The sequence below is a fragment of the Onychomys torridus genome, chromosome 1 (genome assembly GCF_903995425.1).
Source record: "Onychomys torridus chromosome 1, mOncTor1.1, whole genome shotgun sequence".
NCBI classification, from domain to species: domain Eukaryota; kingdom Metazoa; phylum Chordata; class Mammalia; order Rodentia; family Cricetidae; genus Onychomys; species Onychomys torridus.
The window spans coordinates 177,069,812-177,096,918 of NC_050443.1; the positions used below are offsets into that span (position 1 = coordinate 177,069,812).

The 27,107-nt window shown below is 38.7% G+C and overlaps 1 protein-coding gene across 2 annotated transcripts in view; it reads left to right on the forward strand.

Annotated features, from left to right (window-relative positions):
• Positions 1-27,107, forward strand: part of Atrnl1 (attractin like 1) — a 577,179-nt gene that overhangs the window by 63,720 nt on the left and 486,352 nt on the right. For both annotated transcript variants that reach the window (XM_036173756.1, XM_036173764.1), the window contains exons 10-14: positions 7,840-7,994; positions 18,044-18,128; positions 19,920-20,128; positions 20,749-20,867; positions 26,926-27,058. In XM_036173756.1, coding sequence (XP_036029649.1) covers positions 7,840-7,994; positions 18,044-18,128; positions 19,920-20,128; positions 20,749-20,867; positions 26,926-27,058 — 701 coding nt within the window. The remainder of the gene's footprint in view (positions 1-7,839; positions 7,995-18,043; positions 18,129-19,919; positions 20,129-20,748; positions 20,868-26,925; positions 27,059-27,107) is intronic.

Below are 27,107 nucleotides of genomic sequence, written 5' to 3' on the forward strand. Positions count from 1 at the left end.
TTTGGCTATCCTGGGTTTTTTGTTTTTCCATATGAAGTTGAGTATTATTCTTTCCAGATCTGTGAAGAATTGTGTTGGTAATTTGATGGGGAATGCGTTGAATCTGTAGATTGCTTTCAGTAAGATCGACATTTTTACTATGTTAATCCTGCGTATCCATGAGCATGGGAGATCTTTCCATTTTCTGACATCTTCTTCAATTTCTTTTTTTCAGGGACTTAAAGTTCTTGTCATATAGGTCCTTCACATGCTTAGTTAGAGTAACCCCAAGGTATTTTACATCATTTGTGGCTATTGTAATGGGTGATGTATCTCTGATTTCCTTCTCAGCCTGTTTGTCTATTGTATATAGGAGGGCTACTGATTTTTTTTGAGTTGATCTTGTATGTTGCTGAAGGTTTTTATAAGCTGTATCAGTTCCTTGGTTGAATATTTTGGGTCACTCATGTATACTACCATGTCATCTGCAAATAGGGAAAGCTTGCCTTCTTCCTTTCCAATTTGTATCCCCTTAATCTCCTTATGTTGTCTTATTGTTCTGGCTAGAACTTCAAGTACTATATTGAATAAGTATGGGGAGAGGGGACAGCCTTGCCTTGTTCCTGATTTTAGTGGTATTGCTTTGATTTTCTCTCCATTTAATTTGATGTTGGCTGTTGGCTTGCTGTAGATTGCCTTCATTATGTTTAGGTATGTTCCCTGTATTCCTGATCACTCCAAGACCTTTATCATGAAGGGGTGTTGGATTTTGTCAAATGCCTTTTCTGCATCTAGTGAGATGATCATGTGGTATTTTTCTTTGAGTTTGTTTATATGGTGTATTACATTGACGAACTTTCGTATGTTGAACCACCCTTGCATCCCTGTGATGTGAAGCCTACTTGATCATGGTGGATAATTGTTTTGATGTATTCTGGGAGTCTGTTTGCCAGTATTTTATTGAGTATTTTTGCATCAATGTTCATGAGGGAGATCGGTCTGTAGTTCTCTTTCTTTGTTGCATCCTCGTTTGTAGATGTAACTGGCTTGTTAAATAAGAAACCCAGAACCAATTGCAGAGTTAAAAACCACCAGGTCAGAGCAAAAGCAGAAAACCTTACTCTTCACTGCTTCTGCTGTTCTTCCTCTCCACAAGAGAGCTACGTCTGTATGTCCTGTCTTTTTTATAGACTTTCTGTTCTGTTTTCTCATTGGTTGTAAACCCAGCCACATGACCTCCTTGTCACTGCCTGTTTGTACAGACCTCCAGGTCTTCTGTGGTTGGTATTGAGATTAAAGGCGAGTGTCTGCCATGCTGGCTATGTCCTTGAACACACAGAGATCTACCTAGCTCTGCCTCCCAAGTGCTGGGATTAAAGGTGTGCCCCACTACTGCTCAGCTTCTGCTCTGGCTTGCTTGGACCTCAAGGCAACTTTATTAACATACAAATAAAATCACATTTCAATACAAATAAAATATCACTATAATTGTTTGGTTTAGGAATCAGGGTAATTGTAGCCTCATAGAAGGAGTTTGGTAATATTCCTTCTGCTTCTATTGTGTAGAACATTTTAAAGAGTATTGGTATTAAGTCTTCTTTGAAGATCTGGTAGAATTCTGTACTGAAACCATCTGGTCCTGGATGGTTTTTGTTTGGGAGACTTTTAATGACTGATTCTATTTCCTTAGGGGTTATTGGACTATTTAAATGGTTTATCTGGTCTTGATTTAACTTAGGTATGTGGTACCTATCCAGAAAACTATCCATTTCTTTTAGATTTTCCAGTTTTGTGGAGTAGAGGTTTTTGAAGTATGACCTGATGATTCTCTGGATTTCCTCATTGTCTGTTGTTATGTCCCCCTTCTCATTTCTGATTTTGTTAATTTGGATACTCTCTCTCTGTCTTTTGGTTAGTTTGGATAAGGGCTTGTCTATCTTTTTGATCTTTTCAAAGAACCAACTCTTTTTTTCATTAATCCTTAGTATTGTTCTCTTTATTTCTATTTTATTGATTTCAGCTCTCAATTTGATAATTTTCTGGTGTCTGTTCCTCCTGGGAAACTTTGCTTCTTCCTGTTCAAGGGCTTTCAGGTGTGCTGTCAAGTCACTAGCATGAGATTTCTCCAGCTTCTCTATGTGGGCGTATAGTGCTATGAATTTCCCTCTTAGCACTGCTTTCATAGTGTCCCATAAGTTTAGGTATGTGGTGTATTCATTTTCATTGATCTCTAGGAAGTCTTTCATTTCTTTCTTTATTTCTTCCTTAACCCATTGGTGATTCAGTTGAACATTATTAAGTTTCTATGAGATTGTAGGATTTCTGTAATTTTTTCTGTTGTTGAAATCTAACTTTAAACCATGGTGGTCCGATAGAACACAGGAGGTTATTCCAATTGTTTTGTATGTGTTGAGATTTGCTTTGTGGCCAAGTATGTGGTCGATTTTAGAGACGGTTCCATGGCATGCTGAGAAGAAGGTATATTCTTTTTTGTTCAGGTGGAATGTTCTGTAGATATTAAGTCCATTTGAGCCATAACATCAGTTAATACCATTATGTCTCTGTTAAGTTTCATTGTCCGATCTGTCCAGAGGTGAAAGTGGGGTGTTGAAGTCTCCCACTATTAATGTGTGGGATTTTATATGTGATTTAAGCTTTAGTAATATGTGGGTGCCCTTGTGTTTGTGGTATAAATATTCAGAATTGAGACTTCATCTCGGTGGATCTTTGCTGCGATGAGTATGTAATGTACTTCATCATCTCTTTTGATTGATTTTAGTTTGAAGTCTATTTTCTTGAATATTAGGATTGTTACACCAGCTTGCTTCTTAAGACCATTTGATTGGAAAGTCTTTTCCCAGCCTTTTATTCTTAGGAGTTTGAGGTGTGTTTCTTGGATGCATCAGAAAGATTGGTCCTGTTTTCGTATCCATTCTGTTAGTCTGTGTCTTTTTATAGGTGAATTAAGTCCATTGATATTAAGGGATATTAATGACTAGTGATTGTTCGTTCCTGTTATTATTTTTAGTTTTTGGTGGTAGTGTATGTGTACTTCTCTTCTTTGGGGTTTACTGCTGTGGTGTTATCTATTGCCTGTGTTTTCATGGGTGTTTCTGACTTCCTTAGGTTGGAATTTTCCTTCTAGTGCTTTCTGTAGGGCTAGGTTTGTGGATAAGTATTGTTTAAATCTGGTTTTGTCTTGGAAGGTCTTGTTCTCTCCATCTATGATGATTGAAAGTTTTGCTGGGTATATTAGTCTAGGCTGGCATCCATGGTCTCTTAGTGTCTGCATTATATCTGTCCAGGTCCTTCCGGCTTTCAAAGTCTCCATTGAGAAATCGGGTGTTATTCTGATGGGTTTGCCTTTATAAGTCACTTGGCCTTTTTCCTTTGCTGCCCTTAATATTCTTTCTTTATTCTGTATGTTTAGTTGTTTATTATGTGGCGAGGGGCCTTTTTTGGGCGGGGGGTCTAGTCTGTTTGGTGTTCTACAGGCTTCTTTTATCTTCATAGGCATTTCCTTGTTTAAGTTGGGAATGTTTTCTTCTATGATCTTGTTGAATATATTTTCTGTGCCTCTGAGTTGGTATCCTTCTCCTTCCTCTATCCCTATTATTGGTAGGTTTGGTCTTTTCATGGTGTCCCAAATTTCTTGGACATTTTGTGTCATGACTTTGTTGGTTTTAGTGTTTTCTTTGACTGATTAATCTGTTTCTTCTACCATATCTTCAACACCAGAGATCCTCTCTTCCATCTCTTGCATTCTGTTGGTTATACTTGCATCTGAAGTTCCTGTTTGTTTACTCAGATTTTCTATTTCCAGCATTCCTTCTGCTACTGTCTTCTTCATTTTTTCTATTTCCCTCTTCAGGTCTTGGACTGTTTCCCTTGCTTTTTCATGATTTTCTTTCAGGGACTTATTGTTTTCTTCTGCTTTAATTGTCCTTTCCTCTAGTTTTTTTTTTTTTTTTTATAGCATTCTTCCCATTTTTTGTCTGTTTGTTCCTCCACTTTATTTTTGATTTCTTCTATATAAGGCTCTAGCCTCTTCATGATGTTACTCATAAGGTTGTTTTCTTCTTTTTCTATTCTGTGGTGTGCAGGTCTAGCTGTTAGAGGAGGGCTAGGTTCTGTTGATGCTGTATTGCTCTTTATTTTGTTATATGTACCTTTGCCTTGACGTCTGCCCATCTCCTCTTGGGTTCATTCTTGGTCTTATCAGTGTACTTGGTCCAGAGAGAGCTGACAGATTTAGGGAGCCTCTCTCTGGTCCAGATGGAAGCTCTGGGCCAGATGGGAGCTGTGGTCCAGATGAGAGTGCTGGCTGGATAGGAGCTTGCGGGCTGGACTCTGTGTCTCAGGAAGTCCGTGGAGTCTCCTTATCTCGTCCAGATGGGAGTTCTGGGCCTGGACGCTGGTCTCTAAGTCTCCGGAAGTGGCTATGGTCTCTGGCAGATGTGTGTGGAGGCAAGGTGTTGAGGTTGTAGTGTCCACCGGAGGGTCTCTCTGGTCCAGATGGGAGTTCCGGGGCGGATGGGAGCTGGGGGCTCTGGTCCAGATGGGAGTTCCGGGGCGGATGGGAGCTGGGGGTTAGTCTCTGAGTCTCAGGAAGTGGCTGGGGTCTGGGGCAAATGGGTGTGGGGGCAGGGTTTGGAGATTGCAGTGTCTGCCTGCAGTCTTGGAAAAGGGGAGCCTTCCCAAAGGGCCTGATGAATGGCCAGAAACTGGGGCCAAGTTGGGTAGGTCCTCCAGGGATGGTTGGTGCCCAGGGGTGGGACCTAGAGGTGGTTGCCTCTCTGACTACAACCCCAGCCACTCACCTCTGGTCCAGATGGGAGTTCTGGGGCAGGATGGAAGCTGGGGGCTGGTTTCAAAGTCTCCATAAGTGGCTGGGGTCTCTGGCAGATGGGTGTGGGGGTAGGGCGTGGAGGTTGTAGGGTTCACCAGAGAGTCTTGAAGAGGGGGGACCTTTCCGGTGGGGATGGGTTATCCTGCCCTATGGCCAGAACCTGGGGCCCAGTTGGGCAGGTCATCCCAGGAGTGGCTGGTGTCCCTGGATAGGACCTCTGGGAGTGACCCCAGGCACTCACCTTTGTTCCAGATGGGAGTTCTGGGTGGATGGGAGCTGGGGGCTGGTTTCTGAGTCTCAGGAAATGGCTGGGGTGTAGGGCAAATGGGTGTGGGGGCAGGGTGTGGAGACTGCAGGGTCTGCCTGCAGTCTTGGAAAAGAGGAGCCTTCCCAAAGGGCCCACTGATTGGCCAGAACCTGGGGCCAAGTTGGGCAGGTCCTCCCCCCTCCCCAGGATGGCTGGTGCCCAGGGGTGGGACCCAGGGGCGTTTGCCTCTCTGACTATAACCCCAGGCACTCACCTCTGGTCCAGATGTGAGTTCTGGGGCCGATGGCAAATGTTTTATGGCAGTTCTTGACTCTTTTATTCTCTGAGCAATAGTTTTTCTAGTGTAGTAAACATGATATTAGTAAGACCTCATTAATTTATTTTTATGATTTTTGCTTTTTGGTGCTTCTAACAATTCATCATCAAACTCAGTTCCTAGATTTTTCTCCTATGTTATCTCTGGGAGCTTATCATATTCTTTATGTATGTTTACTATTTATTCTAGGTTAGTTCTTTTCATCAGTGTAATGTATGTATGTGGTATGCTTATGTGCTTGCATGTGTGTTCATGTGTGTGTGTGGGTGCACGTGTGTTTATGTACATGCATGTGGAGATCTGAGGTTGACTTCATGTATTGTTCTCTATTGCTATGTAGATAGGCTGGCCTCAGACTCATAGAGCCTCTCAAGTGTTTGATCCTTTTTAAATCAGATTTTATACATTTCCTCATGGATCTTTATATATATGAGCTTTATATATATATGAGCTTTTGAAATGTCTGCCCCTCTTCCTGTTGGAGAACCTCTGTATTACTGTTCAAGAATTGTAGGTGCGTGGGTCAGTGACCTGATTCTTTTTGGAGTGGTCCCATTGCTTTATATGCAGAGCACTATGTGCAGTAGACTGGGGTCTTTTAAAGCTTGACTCTCTGGCGTAGAACCTCTGCTTTATTGAGTGAGGTAGGATAAATATTATATGACTATGCTTTAACCTCATAAACCTGGTTGATTACTCCCATCTATGCTGAGGGCTGAACATGGGAACTCACCCAGACTTCTGAGACTTGTTCCTGGAATAGAACTTCTGTAAGTATGGGGAACATGAGAATTGTGGTGGCCTAATACTCTTAGTAAGCTGTGATTGACCTGCTAGGAGCCAAGGAAGGAAAGAAAGTTGTTACCCAGGCTGTGCCCCTCCAGGCTAGAGAGCTGTCATTCCGAGTTGGTGTATGTCAAAGTCCAGAGGATAATGGGAAGAAAGACAGGAACGTGCCTGCTTCAATCCCCTAGAGATTGTGGCCTTCCGCCTGTTCTGGAAGAGTGGAGATTAAACCCAGGGCCTTGTGCATACAAAGCAAGTACTTCACAGCTGACCTATATATTCCTAGGCACACCTGTACTGTGTTTTTATTTTGAAGAAGGGTTCACTACATTGCCCAGGCAGGCCTTGAGTTGTGATCCTTGTTTTTAGACTTCTAAGTAGCTGGCATCACAGTTCTGTACCAGCCACCTGGTCAGATTCACTGTTGACTTCCTAACTAAACTTAGTAGATATTCTTGACTAAGTGTTTAATGTTGCTCTTAATAAAGTTTTATTTGATCTTAAATTTTCTGAGACTTTGAAAGCATTTTGTATTAATTACAGTTCTTTTCCTGGAGAGACTGGAACTCTGCATATTGTCACTCTGGAAGCCTGGCTCATATTCTTTAAGGATTAAATGACATTAAAAATTCATGGTTTTAGAGTCTATATACAAACCAACTATTTTATAAATGTTTACCATGTTTATATTTTTATCAGGATTGTTAGAAGGTACTGATTTATATTACTGTTCATCTTTATATATGGGTTTATTCAGAGCAGTTTATAATTCTGAGCATATATTTACAGTACTTTATTAAATCTTACTGTTTCTGAAGAATCTATTTTAGAGGATTCATTTTTAAGTGTGTGTGTGTGTGTGTGTGTGTGTGTGTGTGTGCGCGCGTGCGCGTGTGTGCCTGAGCACAGGTGCCTGTGAAGGCCTGAGTTCCTAGACCTCCTGGAGCTGCCTGATGCTGATGTTCCTAGCTGATGTGCCAGCTCTGAGCCCCTGTTTGCAGTTTTTAATTATTCACACGTTATGGGTGCATCTAAGGAACCCTCATAAAAATAAGTTATAACCCATATGAAAATTTATTAGAGCTGGTCATTGAAGTAGAAATAGCCATGCTTTTATCTGGGTTCTGGTTATTTGGTAATGTTCATCATATGGAAATTCATTGAGTTTTTAACTTATGGTATCTGCACCTTTGTGTATAAATTCTAATAAACATAAAGGCTCATTAAGGAGTCCTTATCAGTTTTATAATTTTAACCCAATGTATTTTGGACTAAATTTACTATATTTAACTTTTGTTTTAGCATTAAAAAAAAAAAAAGAAAAACCCATGGTGTCTTCATCCTGTACTTGGAAGTAGACTGGTTTCCTACCTTCACAAGTAAAAAATCATTCAAAATGTAAAGTATTAGTATTAAAAATTCTATATATATTGTGCTTCCCTCAAAGCATCCTGAGATATTAAGATTCACAAATATCCTTTTAAAATATTGGACTTTAGAAGTTATTTGCAAGTGGTTAAAATATATGTATTTTCCCCTCATAATTCCCAGAACATCTTTTAATATACAAAGTCAGTATTTATTTATGAAATCAGGGAGGTCTCTATCCTTTGTAATACATCTTTGAATTTCATTCTGTAGGACTATTTTGAAAGAAAGTGGGTTTGCCAGATACCTTCACTCAGCTGTCCTAATCAATGGAGCTATGCTTGTTTTTGGAGGAAACACTCATAATGACACTTCCTTGAGTAACGGTGCAAAATGTTTTTCTGCCGATTTCCTGGCATATGACATAGGTATGTATCTGTTAGGATTGTGCAAAGAGGAAAATACCAGAACCTCTTCTCAAATAGATTAATGGACAGCATGTGTATGCCACTTTAGAGATCAGCTTAGTGATAGATAGGAAATGGTTTTCTCTAATTTCAGCACAGTGGTCATATAGAGGCATGAGGTCAGATGTGTTGGAATGAGTTAGTATTAGAAACAGAAGAAGGGAAGTACAGGTCCGAATGACTGCTAGAAGCCTTTGGCTGTTGTATCCTTATTTGAATGTTGTATAAGCCTCTTGTGTCTTAAACTAATTCGTTTAGATAAGGATAGATATGTAATATGATCAAACTATAAAAATTAAGACAGTAGGAATCCCAACACTTTAGACTTAGTAGGATTGAGGAAGACTTAGTTCATATTAAGTGTATAGAGTATATCTACTGAGTGTGGGAGGAAAGGTTCACTGTGGAGAAGGAGATAATGAAATATGATAAGACAAAGTAGAAATCCAGGATGAACTCGCAATGGGAAAAACAAAACAAAACCCAAAAACTAAATAAGGCCTTTCCCAGAGAACCAGAAATAGCTGTAGTATTCACTTGTTCATTATGCGAAATTATTGTTGATTTTATATGTAAGTGGATGCATTCATTGAAATACTTAATTTAACTCTCCAGTACACCATTGTAGTGAAAATAGTTTCTCTGTCATGTTCTTGCTAGAAGCTAGCTGATATGTTTACAGTACAGAGTGCCCTTTGATACTTTTGAATAAAGTACTATATCAAGTTCAAAGCTATTCACTTGATATGTAAAAATAAAGGAGACTAACTAGATGTGAGACAGATTTAGTGTTCAGCATCATAAAGATACATAATCTGCTTTGTTAGATTATTTCATGTGACCACACAAGAAAGAACAATTGACAGTTAGAGAGCATTTTGATCTTTATGCTCTTTTAAGTTAAGGATGCTACTATGGCGAGTTTGTGATTATTCAGTCTCAAATGAGCAAAGTGTTACTTCTGAAATAGTAGTACAGAGTAATTCCTGATGATGAACACGGGATGGTCCCAGCTTTTAGAAAGCTCGTAATCATCGAGATACAGAAAAATAGGTTAACTGTGACAGTGACTCCAGCTGGCAGTGAGCTATTTTTCTGGAGGACAATGAAACCTGTATTTGTTTATTTTTTGTTCATCCATATTTCTTCTGTGGAATTTTTTAAAGTAAAAGAGTAGGCTGTCACTGTTATTGTTAAAAATCCACAAAGTGGGATTTTAAACTTTTACATTCATTTCTTTGGTGAGCTTCTTTCTACACAGAGCTTGTATTTTAATGAACTGTGTAAGATTGAGCTCTTTTTGGTAAGTGATGTACTGAGAATCTATTTTTATGTTATCATATTATTAAAGATTATATTTCAGTTTTATGTATCAAAAAACTTTATGGAGGCTAAAAAAACCAAGTTTTGTTTCAGAAAGAAATTGGAAGAGAGGTTGGATTATCAGTATTCTAATTAACTCTAAGCACTAGTTAACTGTGAAAGGATTTATATATAAAATTTGTGTCTTCTCTAAAGATCTTGTAACAGTGTGTTACTAGCTCAGCTGTCAGAAAATCAAACAGGAACTGAGCTAAAGGAATATATAGAGGCCATGATTCTAAAACTTGTCATCTGTCTGCCTGACTCCACCATGCTGATCGGTTGGACCCATTATGTGTTCTTAATGTCCCATACATTACGAGAAGACGTAGATTTAATAATGTTTCTTTCTTAGTGCTGCGGATTGGTAGAAGCAAATATCTATTTTATTTTGAAATAAATTTATGGAGACTGAAGGAAGAATAGCATGGTGTACACAGTTTATGTTTAACACAGGACAGTTTTGACTTTTGTTAACACTGCCAGCAAAAACCTGTGGGCAACCATCAAGCTCCGCGTCGGGTTTTTATCTACTTGATGGTCTGTATAGACTTCCCAGTAAAGCCCTCCCATGTTATTTGTATTTATATTTCTCCTTGGCAGCACGAATCATTGCAGAGTTATCATGAAGAAAATATTTTTGTATTTTTTTCACACAAAAGAAAATTTATTTCAAGTAGTTATTATCTCTCAGAAGCAATGATAAACATTATAAAGAACCAAATAGAATTTTTTTTTTTTTTTTTTTTTTTTTTTTTAAGACGAGGCTGGCTTCGAGAGCCACCTGCCTCTGCCTCCTGAGTGCTGGGATTAAAGGTGTGCGCCACCACCGCCTGGCTAGAAAATGCGTTTAAAATCATGTTTTCTTTCTCGTATAAGGACTATTCTATGTCACATTTGAATGAAATGCACCTGAGGTGTTACATGATTTTTAAACAAATTTATGCCAATATTAAGTTTTCATTGTTCTAAAACTCAGTTTCAATCTTGGTGCCACTGTATGTTTTATATAGTGAAATCATTAATCTTTGGAAATATAACTTTGTCTTCACAGTGCTTATAGTGTTGCGTGTAGTAGAGATTTAGCCAGCATATTTTCAAACTACTGCGGTCTGCAGTCTGGAATGCCTTGAGAGGTTGTTGGGAAAATTGAAACAAAAGAAAACCAGGCCTATATAACCTGATTGTTAGAGATCAGTCGCTAGCCATCTGTTTTCAAACAGTGGCTGACAGACAGAAGGACCGGAGATGGCTCAGTGGTTAAGAGAATATACGTTGCAGAGTCTCAGCACTTCACCTGGCAGCTCACGGCTGCTGAAGCTCCAGCTGCAGAGGGTCTGATGTCCTCTTAAGTCCTCTGTGAGCAGCTGCACTCAAGTACACATTCCCATCCCAGACAGACAGACACACACACATAATTAAAGCAAGACAAAATCCTCAGAAAGTGAGGGAAGGGGCTCGGGAGGTGGATTGGTTGAGAGCGGCAGAGGCTGCAGGTTTGGGTTCTATCACACATGTTGGGTGGCTCACACCTGCCGGGAACTCCTGTTCCAGAGGGGTCCACCTTCAGCTTCCAAGGGCACTGGCACTCATGCGCATATATTCACACACATACATATAATCATAAATGATTAGATTTAAACATGACTGAAATACAGCTCAAAATATAGCCAGAGCTAGTCAATGAGCCTCGACCAACTATAACACTTAGGGCTCATTACTTAATGTTTTGTTGCAAATGTTGCTTGAATTCAGATTTTGGGATCTGAAGTTTTTATTCATTTTTCTGTTATTTAGTGATAATATGGCCTTTAGAGTGCTGCAAGGTACCTTTTTCAAGATTAAAATTATATTTTTTTTCTGGTAAAGATAGATTCCTGTTCAAAATTCAGATAAAAGTCTGAAACAAAATGAAAAGTAATTTAATTAATTTTTTAAAAGGTACTAGAAAGATAAAAGTGGAAATCCTGAGTTAGGTGATTCTGGCAAAGGAGCAGGATTTCTCTGACAGTGTCTTACACATGCCAGGAAACGTAAACTGTGAGACCATTTAGTTATTGATGGTTCCAAGAATTCATTCTTGGAACATGATGATTTCACTTACAAAATCAATTCCTTGGTAGTGATTACATAAAAATATTAAAAATGGAAAAACAACTCCGTATTTTCAGCAGTAATATTTTATTTGGTATTAGTAAAATAATGATGCATAAGCTTAATCACTTTATTATACAGCAGAGTTAAAGTATCACTTACCTAGTTTATGATGCATAGCATACATAATTTTGTACAACCTTGTGGAGTGTTGTGTATGAATCATGTAGAATGGATACAGCCCATAATTTCATGACAAAATCATATGCAAATTAAATAATCTACTTATTTATTTTTTGGAACATTCCAAAAGAGCTCTGAAAATTCCAACTGCCTTGCTGTTAGTGCCTCCTTGCTGAGCCTGCTACCAGAAAGAGCCAATTTGTAACTTTGTAGTTTAAAAAAACCCTTGAAACCTTTCATGCTGGTTCCTGTGGTGAATCTTGGCTGAAGTGTCCTTTTCTTTGGTGTTTGGTGAGGGGAACAGCAGCAGCTGCCCTGGTCTCCCCCTCCCCCCAACTTCTCCAAGCATTTTGAGAGATTGTCTTTGTGTTTTGCCTATGGGCATTAGTTTGTTGTTTTTGTTTTATTTTCTTTTTCTTTGAGAGAGGTCTCATTTATAGCTCAGGCTGCTGTCCTGCGCACACTCTCGTAGCACACGCTGGCCTGAGTGCTGTCTGAAGCATAGACTGGTCTCAAACTCACAGTGATCTTGTCACAGGCCCCAAATGCTGGTGTTATAGGTGTGAGCCACTATGCCTGTCCAAAGATTGCTTTAAATATGAAAATTACAAAGTTAAGTATTCTAGAAAGAAAATCTGCACCAAAAAGAGTGTTTGTAGAGACTTGTGGTGAACACAGAGACAGACAGACACAAGGAGGGATGCAGTGGGGAGAGCAGTCGTGCACACAGACACACTGAGGGATGCAGTGGGGAGAGCAGTTGTGCACACAGACACACGGAGGGATGCAGTGGGGAGCAGTCGTGCACACAGACACACGGAGGGATGCAGTGGGGAGAGCAGTCGTGCACACAGACACATGGAGGGATGCAGTGGGGAGAGCAGTCGTGAACACAGACACACGGAGGGATGCAGTGGGGAGAGCAGTCGTGAACACAGACACACGGAGGGATGCAGTGGGGAGAGCAGTCGTGCACACAGACACACGGAGGGATACAGTGGGGAGCAGTCGTGCACACAGACACACGGAGGGATGCAGTGGGGAGAGCAGTTGTGCACACAGACACACGGAGGGATGCAGTGGGGAGCAGTCGTGCACACAGACACATGGAGGGATGCAGTGGGGAGCAGTCGTGCACACAGACACACGGAGGGATGCAGTGGAGAGCAGTCGTGCACACAGACACACGGAGGGATGCAGTGGGGAGAGCAGTCGTGCACACAGACACACGGAGGGATGCAGTGGGGAGCAGTCGTGCACACAGACACACGGAGGGATGCAGTGGGAGAGCAGTCGTGCACACAGACACACGGAGGGATGCAGTGGGGAGAGCAGTCCGTGCACACAGACACACGGAGGGATGCAGTGGGGAGCAGTCGTGCACACAGACACACTGAGGGATGCAGTGGGGAGCAGTCGTGCACACAGACACACGGAGGGATGCAGTGGGGAGCAGTCGTGCACACAGACACACGGAGGGATGCAGTGGGGAGAGCAGTCGTGAACACAGACACACGGAGGGATGCAGTGGGGAGAGCAGTCATGCACACAGACACACGGAGGGATGGCAGTGGGGAGCAGTCGTGCCACACAGACACACGGAGGGATGCAGTGGGGAGCAGTCGTGCACACAGACACACGGAGGGATGCAGTGGGGAGCAGTCGTGCACACAGACACACGGAGGGATGCAGTGGGGAGAGCAGTCGTGCACACAGACACACGGAGGGATGCAGTGGGGAGCAGTCGTGCACACAGACACACGGAGGGATGCAGTGGGGAGCAGTCGTGCACACAGACACACGGAGGGATGCAGTGGGGAGAGCAGTCGTGCACACAGACACACGGAGGGATGCAGTGGGGAGCAGTCGTGCACACAGAGGCGATGGTTTCACATAGAGCATTAGCAAATAGAGTCCAGCACTGTTTCAAAATGATCTAACTAAGTAGGACTTGTTCTAGAAATGGAATTATGATTAATTATCAAGGAATGTATAAATATAACTTCGGGAATACCGTTTTACGCTAAAACACCTGGAAGTCATCTCATTTGGGAGGCAGTGGCGTCCTCTGTGACCAGCAGGGCGGACAGTCCTGAGGAGCTGTAGCACTGAGGAATATTTAGAACATTAAGGAAGGTGTGACTGCTAAAAGCAGAAACAAACCTTGTTCATCACCAATAATTCTAAGGTGGATGGAAAACTCTAGGCAGCAGTAAGAAATTTGTCTTTACATTACAAAAGTACTGAAGGGGTTAAATTTTTCTTTGTACCGGCCTCATTTCGACACTCACATGTGCAGCCTATTCATTCTTTTTCGGCCACACTCTTAGAATGGAGTTCAGTGCTCAAGGCACTTGTTAGCCCTTATTTTGTGTGTGAGTGCTTTGCTTGCATCTGTATCTGCGTACCCTTAGGTGCCTGGTGCCTGCAGAGGCCGGAAGAGGGCATTGGATGCTCTGAAATGAAGTTACAGACAGTTGTGAGCTGGCATGTGGATGCTGGGAATCGAGCCAGGAATCTTTAGAAGACAGCCAGTGCTCTTAACTGCTGAGCCCCTCTTCAGCCCCAAGAATATCAGATATTGTGAGAATAGTTTGGAGTAGTAACAGAATTCTTACAGGATTACAGAGTGAGAATTTGTAGAAAAGTTAGCCAACTAATGCATTCTTACCTGAATTATTTTCTGCATAATCAGTAAATTAAATAATATCAGAATTTTGACTCAAAATTTCAGCTAATTTTATATATATAAATAATTCTATATATGTATATATATATATAAAGTCTTGTTGATAAGTCATTCTGATAGTACAGTATGCACAGATTTCAGTTTAAGACTAGTAATTTTAATTTTTTGATCTTCTGTGTATTAAGTGTTTGGTTTGTAAACTAAATACCTTGCAGCAGTGGGTTTTTACAAATATATCCAATGAGTGTATTTCACTCTGGTCTTTCTTCTGTTGTTGTGGAGTGTATCTCTCTCAATTTAAAATAAACTCTATAATTCTGTATAGAATTTGTTTTGAATCGTCTAAGCTTGAACTGATGTGGAGAGATAATGACTGGGCTCTTCTAGAAGTATATTTTCTTCTGGCAGAAAATATAATTTTAGATTGCAGCTGGAGAGAACAATAATAACTGAGATTTTGCAGCGTGAGAATCAGAGTAGAATACATGTAGGTAACTTATATTAACGTGGTGTTGATAGTCAGTTTATACTTAAATGTCAAGCTGGCGTTTTGCATTTTCCTCTTTTTATCTGGACTCTCCGGACTGTTACCAGGATGAGGAAGGACGCTGGTGCAGCGGTGCTGGGGGACATGCGGTCGGAGCTACCTGCTTATGCAGGCCTTGGTCCCTGTGCTCCAGGCATTCTCATTTCGTCTTTCGTCTTATCTTCTTACTGGTGATGCTGTCACTCATGCCAGAAAATTCTGATTGTATGGTCATGTGACAATCTGTGGCCGGTGATCTACGTACAGAGAAGCAGGATAAAGGGCTGTGGCTTTCCACTGCCCATGGTGTCGCTGTGGACATGTGCATCCAGTCTGAATTGCGCTTCTCACGTGAACTTGCCACAGATCTACATGCTACTCTTCGCAATGGTGACGTCACCAGTGGCTGGAAGGCTTGCTGGGTTACATCACCTGGCTGCATGCTGCTGTCAGTGCTGACTGGACTTAGCAGATCGGTTTTCTTGCCCAGGTCACATCTGTTGTCTTCGTCAGAGCTCACATTTATTTCTGTCTTTTGGTCCATGGCCTGGCATAGTATTTCTTAGTGTTGAATCTGCTGCCTTCAGAGCTCAGAGCAGTTTGGTGTGGTAGTGGTGTGTTAATTGTTTCATTTCTTTTACATTTTAATAAGAGGGCATATTCTTCTTGGCCATTGGACCTTCATGTATTTTAGCAATGTGGAAAGTCTGAGTTTTGTATATTTTATCTTATATCTTTTGGAGCACACCTGTCCTTTTTTTTTTTTTTTTTTTGCCGGAGCTGGGGACCGAACCCAGGGCCTTCTGCTTGCTAGGCAAGTGCTCTACCACTGAGCTAAATCCCCCACCCCGCACACCTCTCTTAATAAGGTCTCCATTGCATTGTTATTCTTCATATTCTGGTCTTATTAGCACATATCAAAACAATGTGATGTGTTTTCAATATATTGTAATATTATACTCAATTCAGAGTATAAATAATTAGCACTATAATTTTATGTTTATTGAATTGGATGAATGATTGACATCTAACTACCTGAATTCATTAGTTGATTCAAACATTTTCATTACTTTTCTTATTTAGAGCTTGTACCATGCATAGGTCACCCCCCCCCCCCCTTCCAAGAAAAAGTATAATGTCTCAAAATCCTTTTAACATGTTATTTCAAATACTTAAATGTCTAATAGTGGAAAGACAAAAGCTGTCAATGAATCTTAAGCATGTTGCTTAACTTCCAAAGATCTAATTCTTCATTTATAACAAGGCAGTTCCTTAGTAAACCTCAGTGAATTCTTGTGAAGACTACTTTAAGTTCTGTAGACAAGCAACAAGTTTGGAAGTGATTTTATATAAATTTTATCCTTGTAAATACATGTTATGCACATTTCTTAAGTTAAATCATAACACAAAAATTTGGCAGTCTGTTTTCACGCACAGGCCTTTGTTATAGATTAAAAAAATGTATTCTAAAGCAATGGGATGATGTCTTAGTAGGCAACTTCTTGTGTAAACCTGAGGACCTGAGTTCGAATCCCCAGCTCCCATGTAAAAGCTCACACAGTAGAACATCTGTAATCACAGTGCTGCTAAGGCGAGATGCGAGGTGGGGATAGTAGCCTCCATGGAAGCTCTGGGCCAGCTTCCCTAGTGTGTGCATCTGCACAACAAAGAACACACCTGCCTGCCTGCACACACACATCAACATGTCCATGTGTACACACACATTTATACACATGTACACAGGTATACACACACCATTCTCTCTCTCTCTCTCTCTCTCTCTCTCTCTCTCTCTCTCTCACACACACACACACACACACACACACACACACACACACACACACACACCACTTGTAATCTGCTGAGCATTTACTTTTAGGAATGTTGGTAGGCTTCATGGACACTATCTATGGAGAAAGCGGTATAAAAATACTTAAATAAAATTGTTAGATTTTTATTCTCTCTCTCATGTTAGAATAATAGACAGCTGTTGTGGCCAACTTAAGTGAGCTTTATAAACTAAAAATGGGAATACTCTTTGGCAAATACAAGCCAGGATGTATTTTATTTGTTTTGGTATCCCAGCTTCAGTTTATGAACTATAATTTTGATTTTTATAATTCCTTTGATGGTTGTTAGTAGGGATATTGAATTAAAACTCATTTACTATTTGTGTTATTGGCACAAGTATATAGGAAAGAAAATATGTAATTTAGTATGATTTTAACTTTTTAAATTAACTTTATATTTACTTCATGGTTATTAAAATTGCACTTTTAAAAGCTTAGTACACTTAAACTAAGCATCACCTCCTACCTCTACTACAGCGTGTTTAAGAAGTTGAGAGGTAAGAAGTGTCCCAAGACTGTCCCCAGATGCTGGACACAGTAAAGTTTTGTGTGTTTATGTGCACTCATTTTAATGTTGTATCAAGATGATATATTTTCTTCTTTTTTAATCTTTTTTGAGAATTGGATATGTGAAAATTGCATTTGCATCATTCTGCTTTCCTTCTTCCATCTCCTGTGTCTCTCCACCTTTCTGTCTCAATATGGCACAGTTCTTCTATAGCAATTTTTCTTTCCATAGTCTTTATACAACTGAATTATTGTTATTTTTTAAAAGCTTTTAAATTTAGGTTTTTGTGCAATTGAAGTATTTCTTCCAACACCATATAGCAGCTATTTTCTTGAAACATGATTAAAGTAATTTAATTATTATATTAGGATGACTCTACTTTGGACAGTTTGTCAGTGAATATTATGTGTCCCATTTACTTTTATGTGCATCCAGGAAATACTTGATGGAGTTTACAAGTGTGCCCTATGGTGACATTCATTGGCTTTACTATGTGAACTTGGTATCTTTGGTAAAGTCGTTAGTGAAATTATCTCCAAGGAAGAATGATACTTAATTTCATTCATTATTTTGTTAATTTTCATTTACTTAAAATTATTGGCAAGAATTTTATACGAGTTATTTTTAATTGAAATTTCATGGTAGTTGAATAATGATACTAAGTTGTTAGGTAGTGGGAAATTAATCATCCTTTTTGCTTTCTGATTTTGTCTCTAATTTCATCAATGATTATTTCATATGATTTCTCTTGAATTTCTTAAAATTTTTATTTCTGTTTATTTTTATTTTTATTTTTAGCTTGTGATGAATGGAAAACATTACCTAAACCAAATCTTCATAGAGATGTCAACAGATTTGGACACTCTGCAGTAGTCATCAATGGGTAAAAGCACATTTCTCATTTTCAGAGGTTAAAACAGTTGTTCTTGTGTGTTCAGATGATCTGATGCCCTTTGACACTGTGTTGGTTGTTAATGACACAGTTTCACGCCCTTTCTTTTTCCTGAGTATGTGAGACAGTTGGTTAGCCACATCCTCCATCCTCCATTTCCTTCCCCATCAAGTTCACTAAGCGTGTGGACATGGTTAAGGAAAAGCGCTCAGCACTGTAGACTCCTCGTGAGGCCGCTGTGTCTTCTTTGTTTTCCTCAGTGTCTCTTTGAGAAGACCTAAAGAAGGAAGAAAGACTAGCCTCCTGTTCTACACACAGAGCAGGAAACTGATTCTCATTGTATTTCTGCCATTAACCACCTGTGCGAATTTTGATGTCTGTAGATTATTCACCTCTCTAGACATTATTATCAGTATATCTTTTGGAAATTGGAGTATGGGATTAAATTATGGTCTCCTCTTAAGTTTATATAAATGTTTTGTTTTATTTGTTTTTGATGAGTTCTCATTCTGTAGCCTAGCTGTACTGGAACTATATAATCCATGCTAGCATTGAATTAGTGACAATCCTCCTGTCTCAGCCCCCAGAGTGTTGGGATAATAAGTGTGAGGCACCATACCCAGAAAGTTTGTATGATTTTTGTTTCATTAACCAGAATTTGTTAATGTGGATCTTCATGATAGTAAATAATCTACATCTTACTCAGTAATTTAAAATGCTTAACTCAGAATGTTTTTATATATTTATTCATACCTTATCCCAGTTACATACAATTTTCCTACTAATGCCACACAATAGATTATTATCCACAATGAAACTTTATAACTGACATGAATTGACTCTAAAAATAATAAATTTATGTGAATTCTAAAATTCCTAGGCTTTATTATGGAAAATAGAGATTGATTTTTATTTTCTTTGTTTAATATGCATTCTGGAAGCATTTGGACCAGTTGTGTGTGTGTGTGTTTTAATGTCAATAGTAGTTTACAGATAACAGTTGCGTTGTTTTTGGATGTGCAAGCATTGTGTTTGTTGTTAAGCATTTAGTATTTTGGAGCTCCATTACATAGCTGGAATGTGGAAGCCCTTTCTTTAATCTGCTTATTTATTTATAAGAAGTCTCAGTATCTGACTTCTAAGTTCTGTGTCTGCACTGAGTGGCAATTCCAGGCTAATGTAGTGATGCAGGCCTTTCACCCCACAGCCTGGCCTTGAAACAGAAGGATCATGAGTTCAAAGCCAGAAAGGGTACACATCACTGTCAAACACAACACACCAAAACAAAACAAACAACATCATGGAACAAAATACACAAATCAATATAGAAAAAAAATGGTAAATCTAGGTAGCAACTCCAAAGTGTACCTTAACATATATTACTGTTATTATATTATAGTTGCTAAGTATTTCTTAAAAGATTGTTTCCTACTTTATTAAGATGGTAATACTTTTTCTGATAAAAGAATGTTACATTCTTGATCCTTTCCTAACATTAATAATAAACATGTCTGTCAACTTAATGTTTCCATAATACATTAAGATCTATATTATATTTCAGATTTTTATCTGAAATATCATTAAGAAAATTTTATAATAGTTAATCTGGGTTCTTTACATCATACTGTATATTAGAAATACAATTTTAAGGAAAAGTTGGACATAAGCACAGACATTTAAAATGCTAGAAGGTGTAGTTAGATCTGTATTTTTCAGAGGAGTTCATTAGACCACTTAGCTGTGCTCTGTTAAGATGTCTCCCCCCCTCCTGTTGTTTTCTAGGTCAATGTATATATTTGGTGGATTTTCTAGTGTACTCCTTAATGACATCCTTGTGTACAAGCCTCCAAACTGCAGAGCTTTCCGTGATGAAGAGCTCTGTAGAAATGCTGGTCCTGGGATAAAATGTGTTTGGAATAAGAATCATTGTGAATCTTGGGAGACAGGGAATATAAATAATATTCTCAGAGCAAAGTGCCCCCCTAAGACAGGTGAGGCGTTTCCCCTTCCTTTCTGGTTTAAAAGCTTCTCTATGTATTTAAAAGTAGAATTGATTTTGCTTATACTTTTTTCCTTATTTTAGAAATTAAAAATATAATCTCAAAATTATAGTCTGATACTTGAGTTAGATATCAGTTAATCATTTATTTTCTTTGTTATTTTTAGTTTTTTAATCTGTATGGGAATATTTTATGTGTAACACAAATTCTTTTATAGTACATGATAAATTATTTTTAAATACATAATTTCTCAGAAATGTTTACTTTCAAAAAATAAAAAGTGATATATATATATTACATTTGTTGTTTTCTTATTGAATTTCTGCAAAGCCATATTATATAATTAACTTTTTTTATAAGATAAAAATTATTTCATTGTAATGAATTCATAAATAAAAATATCACATAGCAAAATTAACATTTGCCAGTTCCAACCTCTATACATGCCATGGCCATTTTGATGCTGTGGTGCTTTTCTGAGGCTTTTAATGATTTATTGTGATGTGTTGAATAAATATTAGAGTTATGAAAAGTGAGCAGTCAGTATTGAATTAAGAGTCATGACACTTTCTTTTCAGTCTAACATGTTTCATCTCCCTTTCATGTTGCAGCTGCTCCTGATGACAGATGTTACAGATATGCAGACTGTGCCAGCTGTGCTGCCAACACAAATGGGTGCCAGTGGTGTGATGATAAGAAATGCATTTCAGCAAATAGTAACTGCAGCATGGTCAGTATTTACGGATAGATGGTGATGTCACCCGCATGCTGCTTCTATCACCCGGTTATCGTCTGCTTGCTGTGCACCAAGGAGAAGGCTTTATATATAAAGAAAGAAAATGTGTGGGGTGTAGTCGGATTTTTCCTTGGGTCGCCAGTTCACACATAATGACACGGAGACTTATTAATTATGAAAGCTTGACCTTAACTTAGGTTTGTCCCACTAGCTCTTATAAGTTAAATTAACTCATACTGTTATTAATCTATGTTCTACCATGGGGCTTTTACCTCTGTCCCATTCTGTGTGTCCAACTTGTTATGCATCTCTCCTGTGCTTCCTTCTTTTCAGAGTTCTCTCTGTGCACTGAAATCTTGCCTATACCTCCTGCCTAGCTTTTGACCATTCAGCTTTTATTATACCAATCATAGCAATACATTTTCACACAGTGCATATTTTAAAAAAAGGGACATATGTAAGTAATCATTCACATCTTGGCACATAGTAGTTAGCCTGTATATAGCTTTGGTGGTTAAAAGTATTAGTCTGTATTCTGTTTTAGAACTTGTAATTTTTATTCATGTATTTCATAACTGAGACTGAAAGCTTTTCAATACTTATAGTGTATACCTTCTATCTTTAGTGCTGTCTTTTAATGTTCTTTACTGTACTGACGGAATCAGGGTTATGTAGATAGATAATAATTACCTGGATTACCTCCATGGGATTCCTGTCAGACACACATCAGTTGTGTGGTGTTGGTCAGTCGTTTGCATATGTTATCTTTAAATTTTACCACAATATTGATAGCCTGAGTTCTTTTTTTATGAGATTGCTTGTTCTCAACAAAGGTAATTTTGTTTCACAGCTAGCCTCTAGCAACTATTTTGATTATCACAACTGTGAGTCTATTTATTTTTATTGTGCAGAGTCTCAACACTCAAAAGATATAGAACACATTTCCAAACCACCACTTCACAGAACAACAGCCTTCCCACAACCACCACTTCATAAAACAACAACAACCTTCCCACATCCACCACTTCACAGAACAACAGCCTTCCCACAACCACCACTTCACAGAACAACAGCCTTCCCACAACAATGATTTTCTGCCTTAAAATATCAATATTCTTTGGACTACTACTTTACATGAAACAAAACTATTTTGAAAAGTTATTAAATTAGTGTTTATAGTTTGAAACAGTTTATCATGTTGTTTTATACAAAGTCTCACTTGTTCGAGATGCTGGGGTGAAAGGCTGCTGGCTCAGAGTCAGAGAGCACCTAGCTGACTGTCCTCCTCCACCAACATCCTGACGCCTCCCGCCTTCTCTTCCACTGCCTCAAACAAGACTTCTCCAATTGAGTGTTCTTTCTTTCTACTTCCTGTGCCTCTCTATCAGTCCTCCTGATTCCCTCTTACTCGCTATGTTTTTCCTTAATAATCTCGTGTTCACTTCCTGTGAGCTGGCTGCTTGGCCTGCCTCTTGACCTATTTGATTTTAATTTCCTGTTTACAGTATTCAGGCAGAAAGCTCTTGGATTAAAAGTGTGTGCCGGGGCAGAGCCATACCACAACTAGAAACAGTTTTTTTTTCCAGTAAATAATGCAATCTTGGGGTTCACATTATGAGCAAATATCCTGCAACAATATCATAATAAATTTTTTGTAATAACCAATGATACTTCAGCATATTAAAGTTGTAGGCATCTACTATAAAATAGTAAAACAGGAAAATTTAGTTTTTGACTTAGTACATTGAACCCTTTTGCATTTGTACATGTTCTATTAGTATATAATTTTCAGTCTTGCAAATTGATTTAATAACAAGATATACTAAAAGTCTGAGTTTTAACATTTTGTAAGACATGTTTATATTTGAAGTTTTAGTTGTATTTTTAGATACGTACTCACATAAGGGTATTATATGTGAATTGGGTGTACAAACATTCAGTCCATAGAAGACCATTTCCTCTAAGTAGGCCACACCTATTCCAACAAGGCCACACCTCCTGATAGTGCCTGTGGGGGCAGCTTCTCTCAAATCCCACAGAGACATTTTAGTCTGTGTGTATGTGTATGTTTAAATAACTATACTTGCATCTGAAAAAGTAAGTTATGTAAATTGCTCTCAAACAATTGTCTTGTATTGCATCCCTTTGCTTTATTTTATTTTTGATGATATGTTAGCCAGGAATGACTTGGATGACATAGTTTGAGTGAGCAGATGGTACTTTCCTATAATTTAGAATTCTGTTGTAATGTACTTTTTAGGCAGTTTCATCAGTGCCTGGTGATTACGCCAAACGGAATGCTAATGGACACCTAAAGTCCATTATGTGAAATTATGTGCAGTGATATTCTATTTCATTATTTAGCCATATTTATTGCATGCTGCATATTTGGGCTCTAATGGGTCAGAAATCTGTTTGCTTTTCATGGATTTACATTTGGAATTTAAGACTAAATCGATCAAGATTGGAACAGTAGTGGTTACTCTTCATTGCCTGATCCTGTGCCTTTGGTTCATTAGGTAAACAATGCGAGTTGTGATTTAGAGCAATGTTCAACTCTATTCTATCACTGATTTCCGTGGTGCTGTATGTGATTAAAATAGAATTTCATCTCTTATTGTTATTTCTGTGAACGGATGATCTATTAGTGAGGAACAGTGAAATTATCAAATAAGGACTCTGACATAACTGTGGTACTGATCATTTGTACTTATTGCTTTTGTTTTTATTTTCTTAATCCCAACATCTTTAGTTATTCCTTTGTCATTTTCATAGATTTATATATTCAATAATTCAAGTGAATATTTCTTTTATTGAGTTGGCAAATACTTTAAATTCTACTCTTAATGATCATATAGGATAATGCTAGAATTTATGTGCTAAATGAAAACAAAATACTTTGAATAATGAAAGTTGACATTAAGCTAGTTTACTTGTTTCTAAAGGAGATGTGCTGGTTGAGTAATTCACAATTGAAATTGACAAAAGTATATGAATTTTTTCTTAAGGACGAGCAAGTTAAACATATATGTGCATATATTTTATCCATTATCATGTAGTAAGTATAAAATTCTCCAGAGAAATGAATATTTTGGCTCAGTGGATAGCTTAGTGATTAAAGCCCTGCTGTGTAAGTGTTGGGACCTGCCCTGCGTCCTAAGAAAGTGCACGAAGTCAAGCGGGGCCCAGAAAGAGCATGCAACTTCAGTCCCAGTGCAGCACACAGCAGTGACCAACAGAGACTCCGCTTAAAACAAGGTGGACAGCACGGGCTGGGTCCTGGGTTTGTCCTCTGAGCACAGCACACACTGCTGCTTGTACATCATAACACACACACACGCACGCACACGCACACACGGATGCACAAGAAGAAATTAATACTTTTGTTTTTAAGGTGACTGTAGTGCATTTCAAATATTTATTTACTTGTGCTGGTTGCTTTTGTGTCAACTTAACACAAGCTGGCGTCATTTTGAAGGAGGGAACCTCCAATGAGAAAATGACCCACCAGAATAGTTTGTGGGAAAGCTTGCAGTGTGTTTTCATGATTGATGTGGGAAGGTCCCGTTCACTGTGGGTGTTCCCACTCCTGGAATGGTTATTCTGGATACTATAAGAGAAGAGGCTGGGCAAACCGTGAGGAACAAGCCAGTAAGCCGTCTTCCTTGATGGCCTCTGGTAGCAGGGATCTTATTAATAAAATCAAACCTGAGGCTAGCTATTGGGGTGAATGCTGGAAGATCAGAGAGACAGAACAAGCCACAGCTACCTCACCTTGGCAGTTCCTCAGCTGATCCTATTTCCTCAGACTGGAAACTTCTGTGTCCTCATCCAAATGGCTCTCAGCTGAACTGCTGCTTGAAAGCCTGAATGCTTAACCAGCCAAAATGCTGCTAGTTTCTGGTCTTCACTCCTTATATATCTTTTTCTTTCTGCTGTTACTCCCTGGGATTAAAGGCGTGTGTCACCATGCCTGGCTGTTTCCAATGTGGCCTTGAATTTACAGAGAACCAGAGGGAGTTCTGCCTCTGGAATGCTAAGATTAAAGGTGTGAGTGCCACCATTTTCTGGCCTCTGTATCTAGTGGCTGTCTGTTCTCTGACCCCAGATAAGTTTATTAGGGTGCACAATATTTTGCAGAACATAATACCACCATAGGCCCCTGCTCCAGGTTCCTGCCCTGACTTCCTTTGATCCTGGACTAAGATGGGGATGTGTAAGCGGAAACAATCCCTTTCCTTCCCAGGTTGCTCTTGGCTGTGGTGTTTGGTGCAAGGAGTAAAAATCCTAACTAAAATGCTCGAGTGCCTGTGTGTGTGTGTGTGTGTGTGTGTGTGTGTGTGTGTGTTTGTGTGTGTGTATGTGTGTGTGTGCATGCGTGTGTATCTGTGTGTGTTTGTGTGTGTGTGTGTATGTGTGGGTGTGCATGCAAATGTATCTGTGTGTGTATGTGTGTGTGTGTGCATGCATGTGTATCTGTGTGTGTGTATGTGTGTGTGTGTGTGTGTGTGTGTGTGTGTGTGTTTGTGTGTGTGTGTGGTCAGAGGAGAATGTAGAATCTGATTTTCCTTCCTCTCTCTGTGTTCTGAGGATTGAACTGAAGTCATCAGGCTTTGTAGCATGTGCTTACTGAACCATCTCACCCAATGGGTAGTGCATTTTATAAAGGAAGTATAATATTTTATCAATAAATACTTGATGTATGGTCATTAAACTACCTAAAAATATAGTTTTACAATATTAATATGAGATAGTTGTATCTTAATTTTAACTTTTAGCATTAGTTACTGAAAATTAGGATTTACTTGTTCTTTAGAAGAAAGTCTGATATAAGCAACTCTCTTTATAGGCACTAACAAGATTGGGTGTATTGCTCAAAAATTAAGTCCCTTCCAGTATTTTTCTGATATATGCATTTAGTCACTGAATGTTTTAAGCCCCCAGTTTTAAAGTCTGTATTCATGAGGTAGTTTTTAGTCAGATAGTAGTGATTTTCTGTTATGAAGTAGCTGGACATAGGTATATATAAAGTATGATACAAGGGTTGCTGCTATATGACCTTTTATTTTTCATTATTGATCTCCAGCCTTTAACTTTTCATTGCCAGAATTAGTAGACATTTGTTTTTATGATGTAGTAAGGTTGAAAAAAAAGTAACATTGCAGTTTTCTTTTTAGCCTCTATGGAAAAGTATAATACTCACAGAGAGACATTAAGTAGACACCCATTATTAGTTTAAATCATTATGATAGTAATTTCTCTTCATATTGTGGTAGATTCGAAACTATTTTACTAGTTATTTCCTACTTCATTTCCATCAGGCCTAGACTCATTTCACGTTATTAAGAGTGTGAATTCATGCATTCACTTAATTAGAGATTGGTTTTCAGATTCACTCCAAAAGTTTTCTTTTTCAAATTTCAAGTTACATAATTTTCTCAGTATTTTTCAATTTTAGGAACTCATAATTCTAGGAACAACAGTTTACCATCTTAAACGAAAAGAAAAGCTGGTGAACAAAATTGGCTAGAGTTTACTTAAGCAAAGAACAATTCATGAATTGTATGGCACTCTGAACCTTTAGAGACTCAGGGAACTCTTTCCAGTTTTCCCTAAGATCAGACAAAAGACATATAAGCAAAACAAATAAACTGTAAGAACTACAACAAAAATCTGATATATACAGAAGCAGCTTGGTTCTTCATAGTGGCATTTGCTCTATACAGATGTGGTCTATCATTGGCATGCTGTGATTGCTAAAGCTTGCTTGCTGAAGTTGCCTCAGACTTAATATCTGTTAAAGAATGTTCTTATCAGTATGTATTGCTTATGTTCTAAGTTATATTGAAGTTTACTATGTAGAACGGTAGATTTAAGCCAAATGTCATTCAACACTAATGCAACAATTTAGAGAAATTATGATTCAGTGGAATTGGGTTTGGAGATAAAAGCATATTTTAAAGTTCAACAGGGACTTAAAATTTTGTGATGTTTAAGAATCCTTGTTTGTTCGATTGTGAAAAATAACATGCTTTGTCTTTCAATTTTCTAGTCTGTCAGAAACTACACCAAATGTCATGTAAGAAATGAACAGATTTGTAACAAACTTACAAGCTGTAAAAGCTGTTCACTAAACTTGAATTGCCAGTGGGATCAGCGGCAGCAAGAATGTCAGGCTTTGCCAGGTAAATATCTCATGATTTGTCAAGTGAGCATTTTACTCTGTAGACAAAT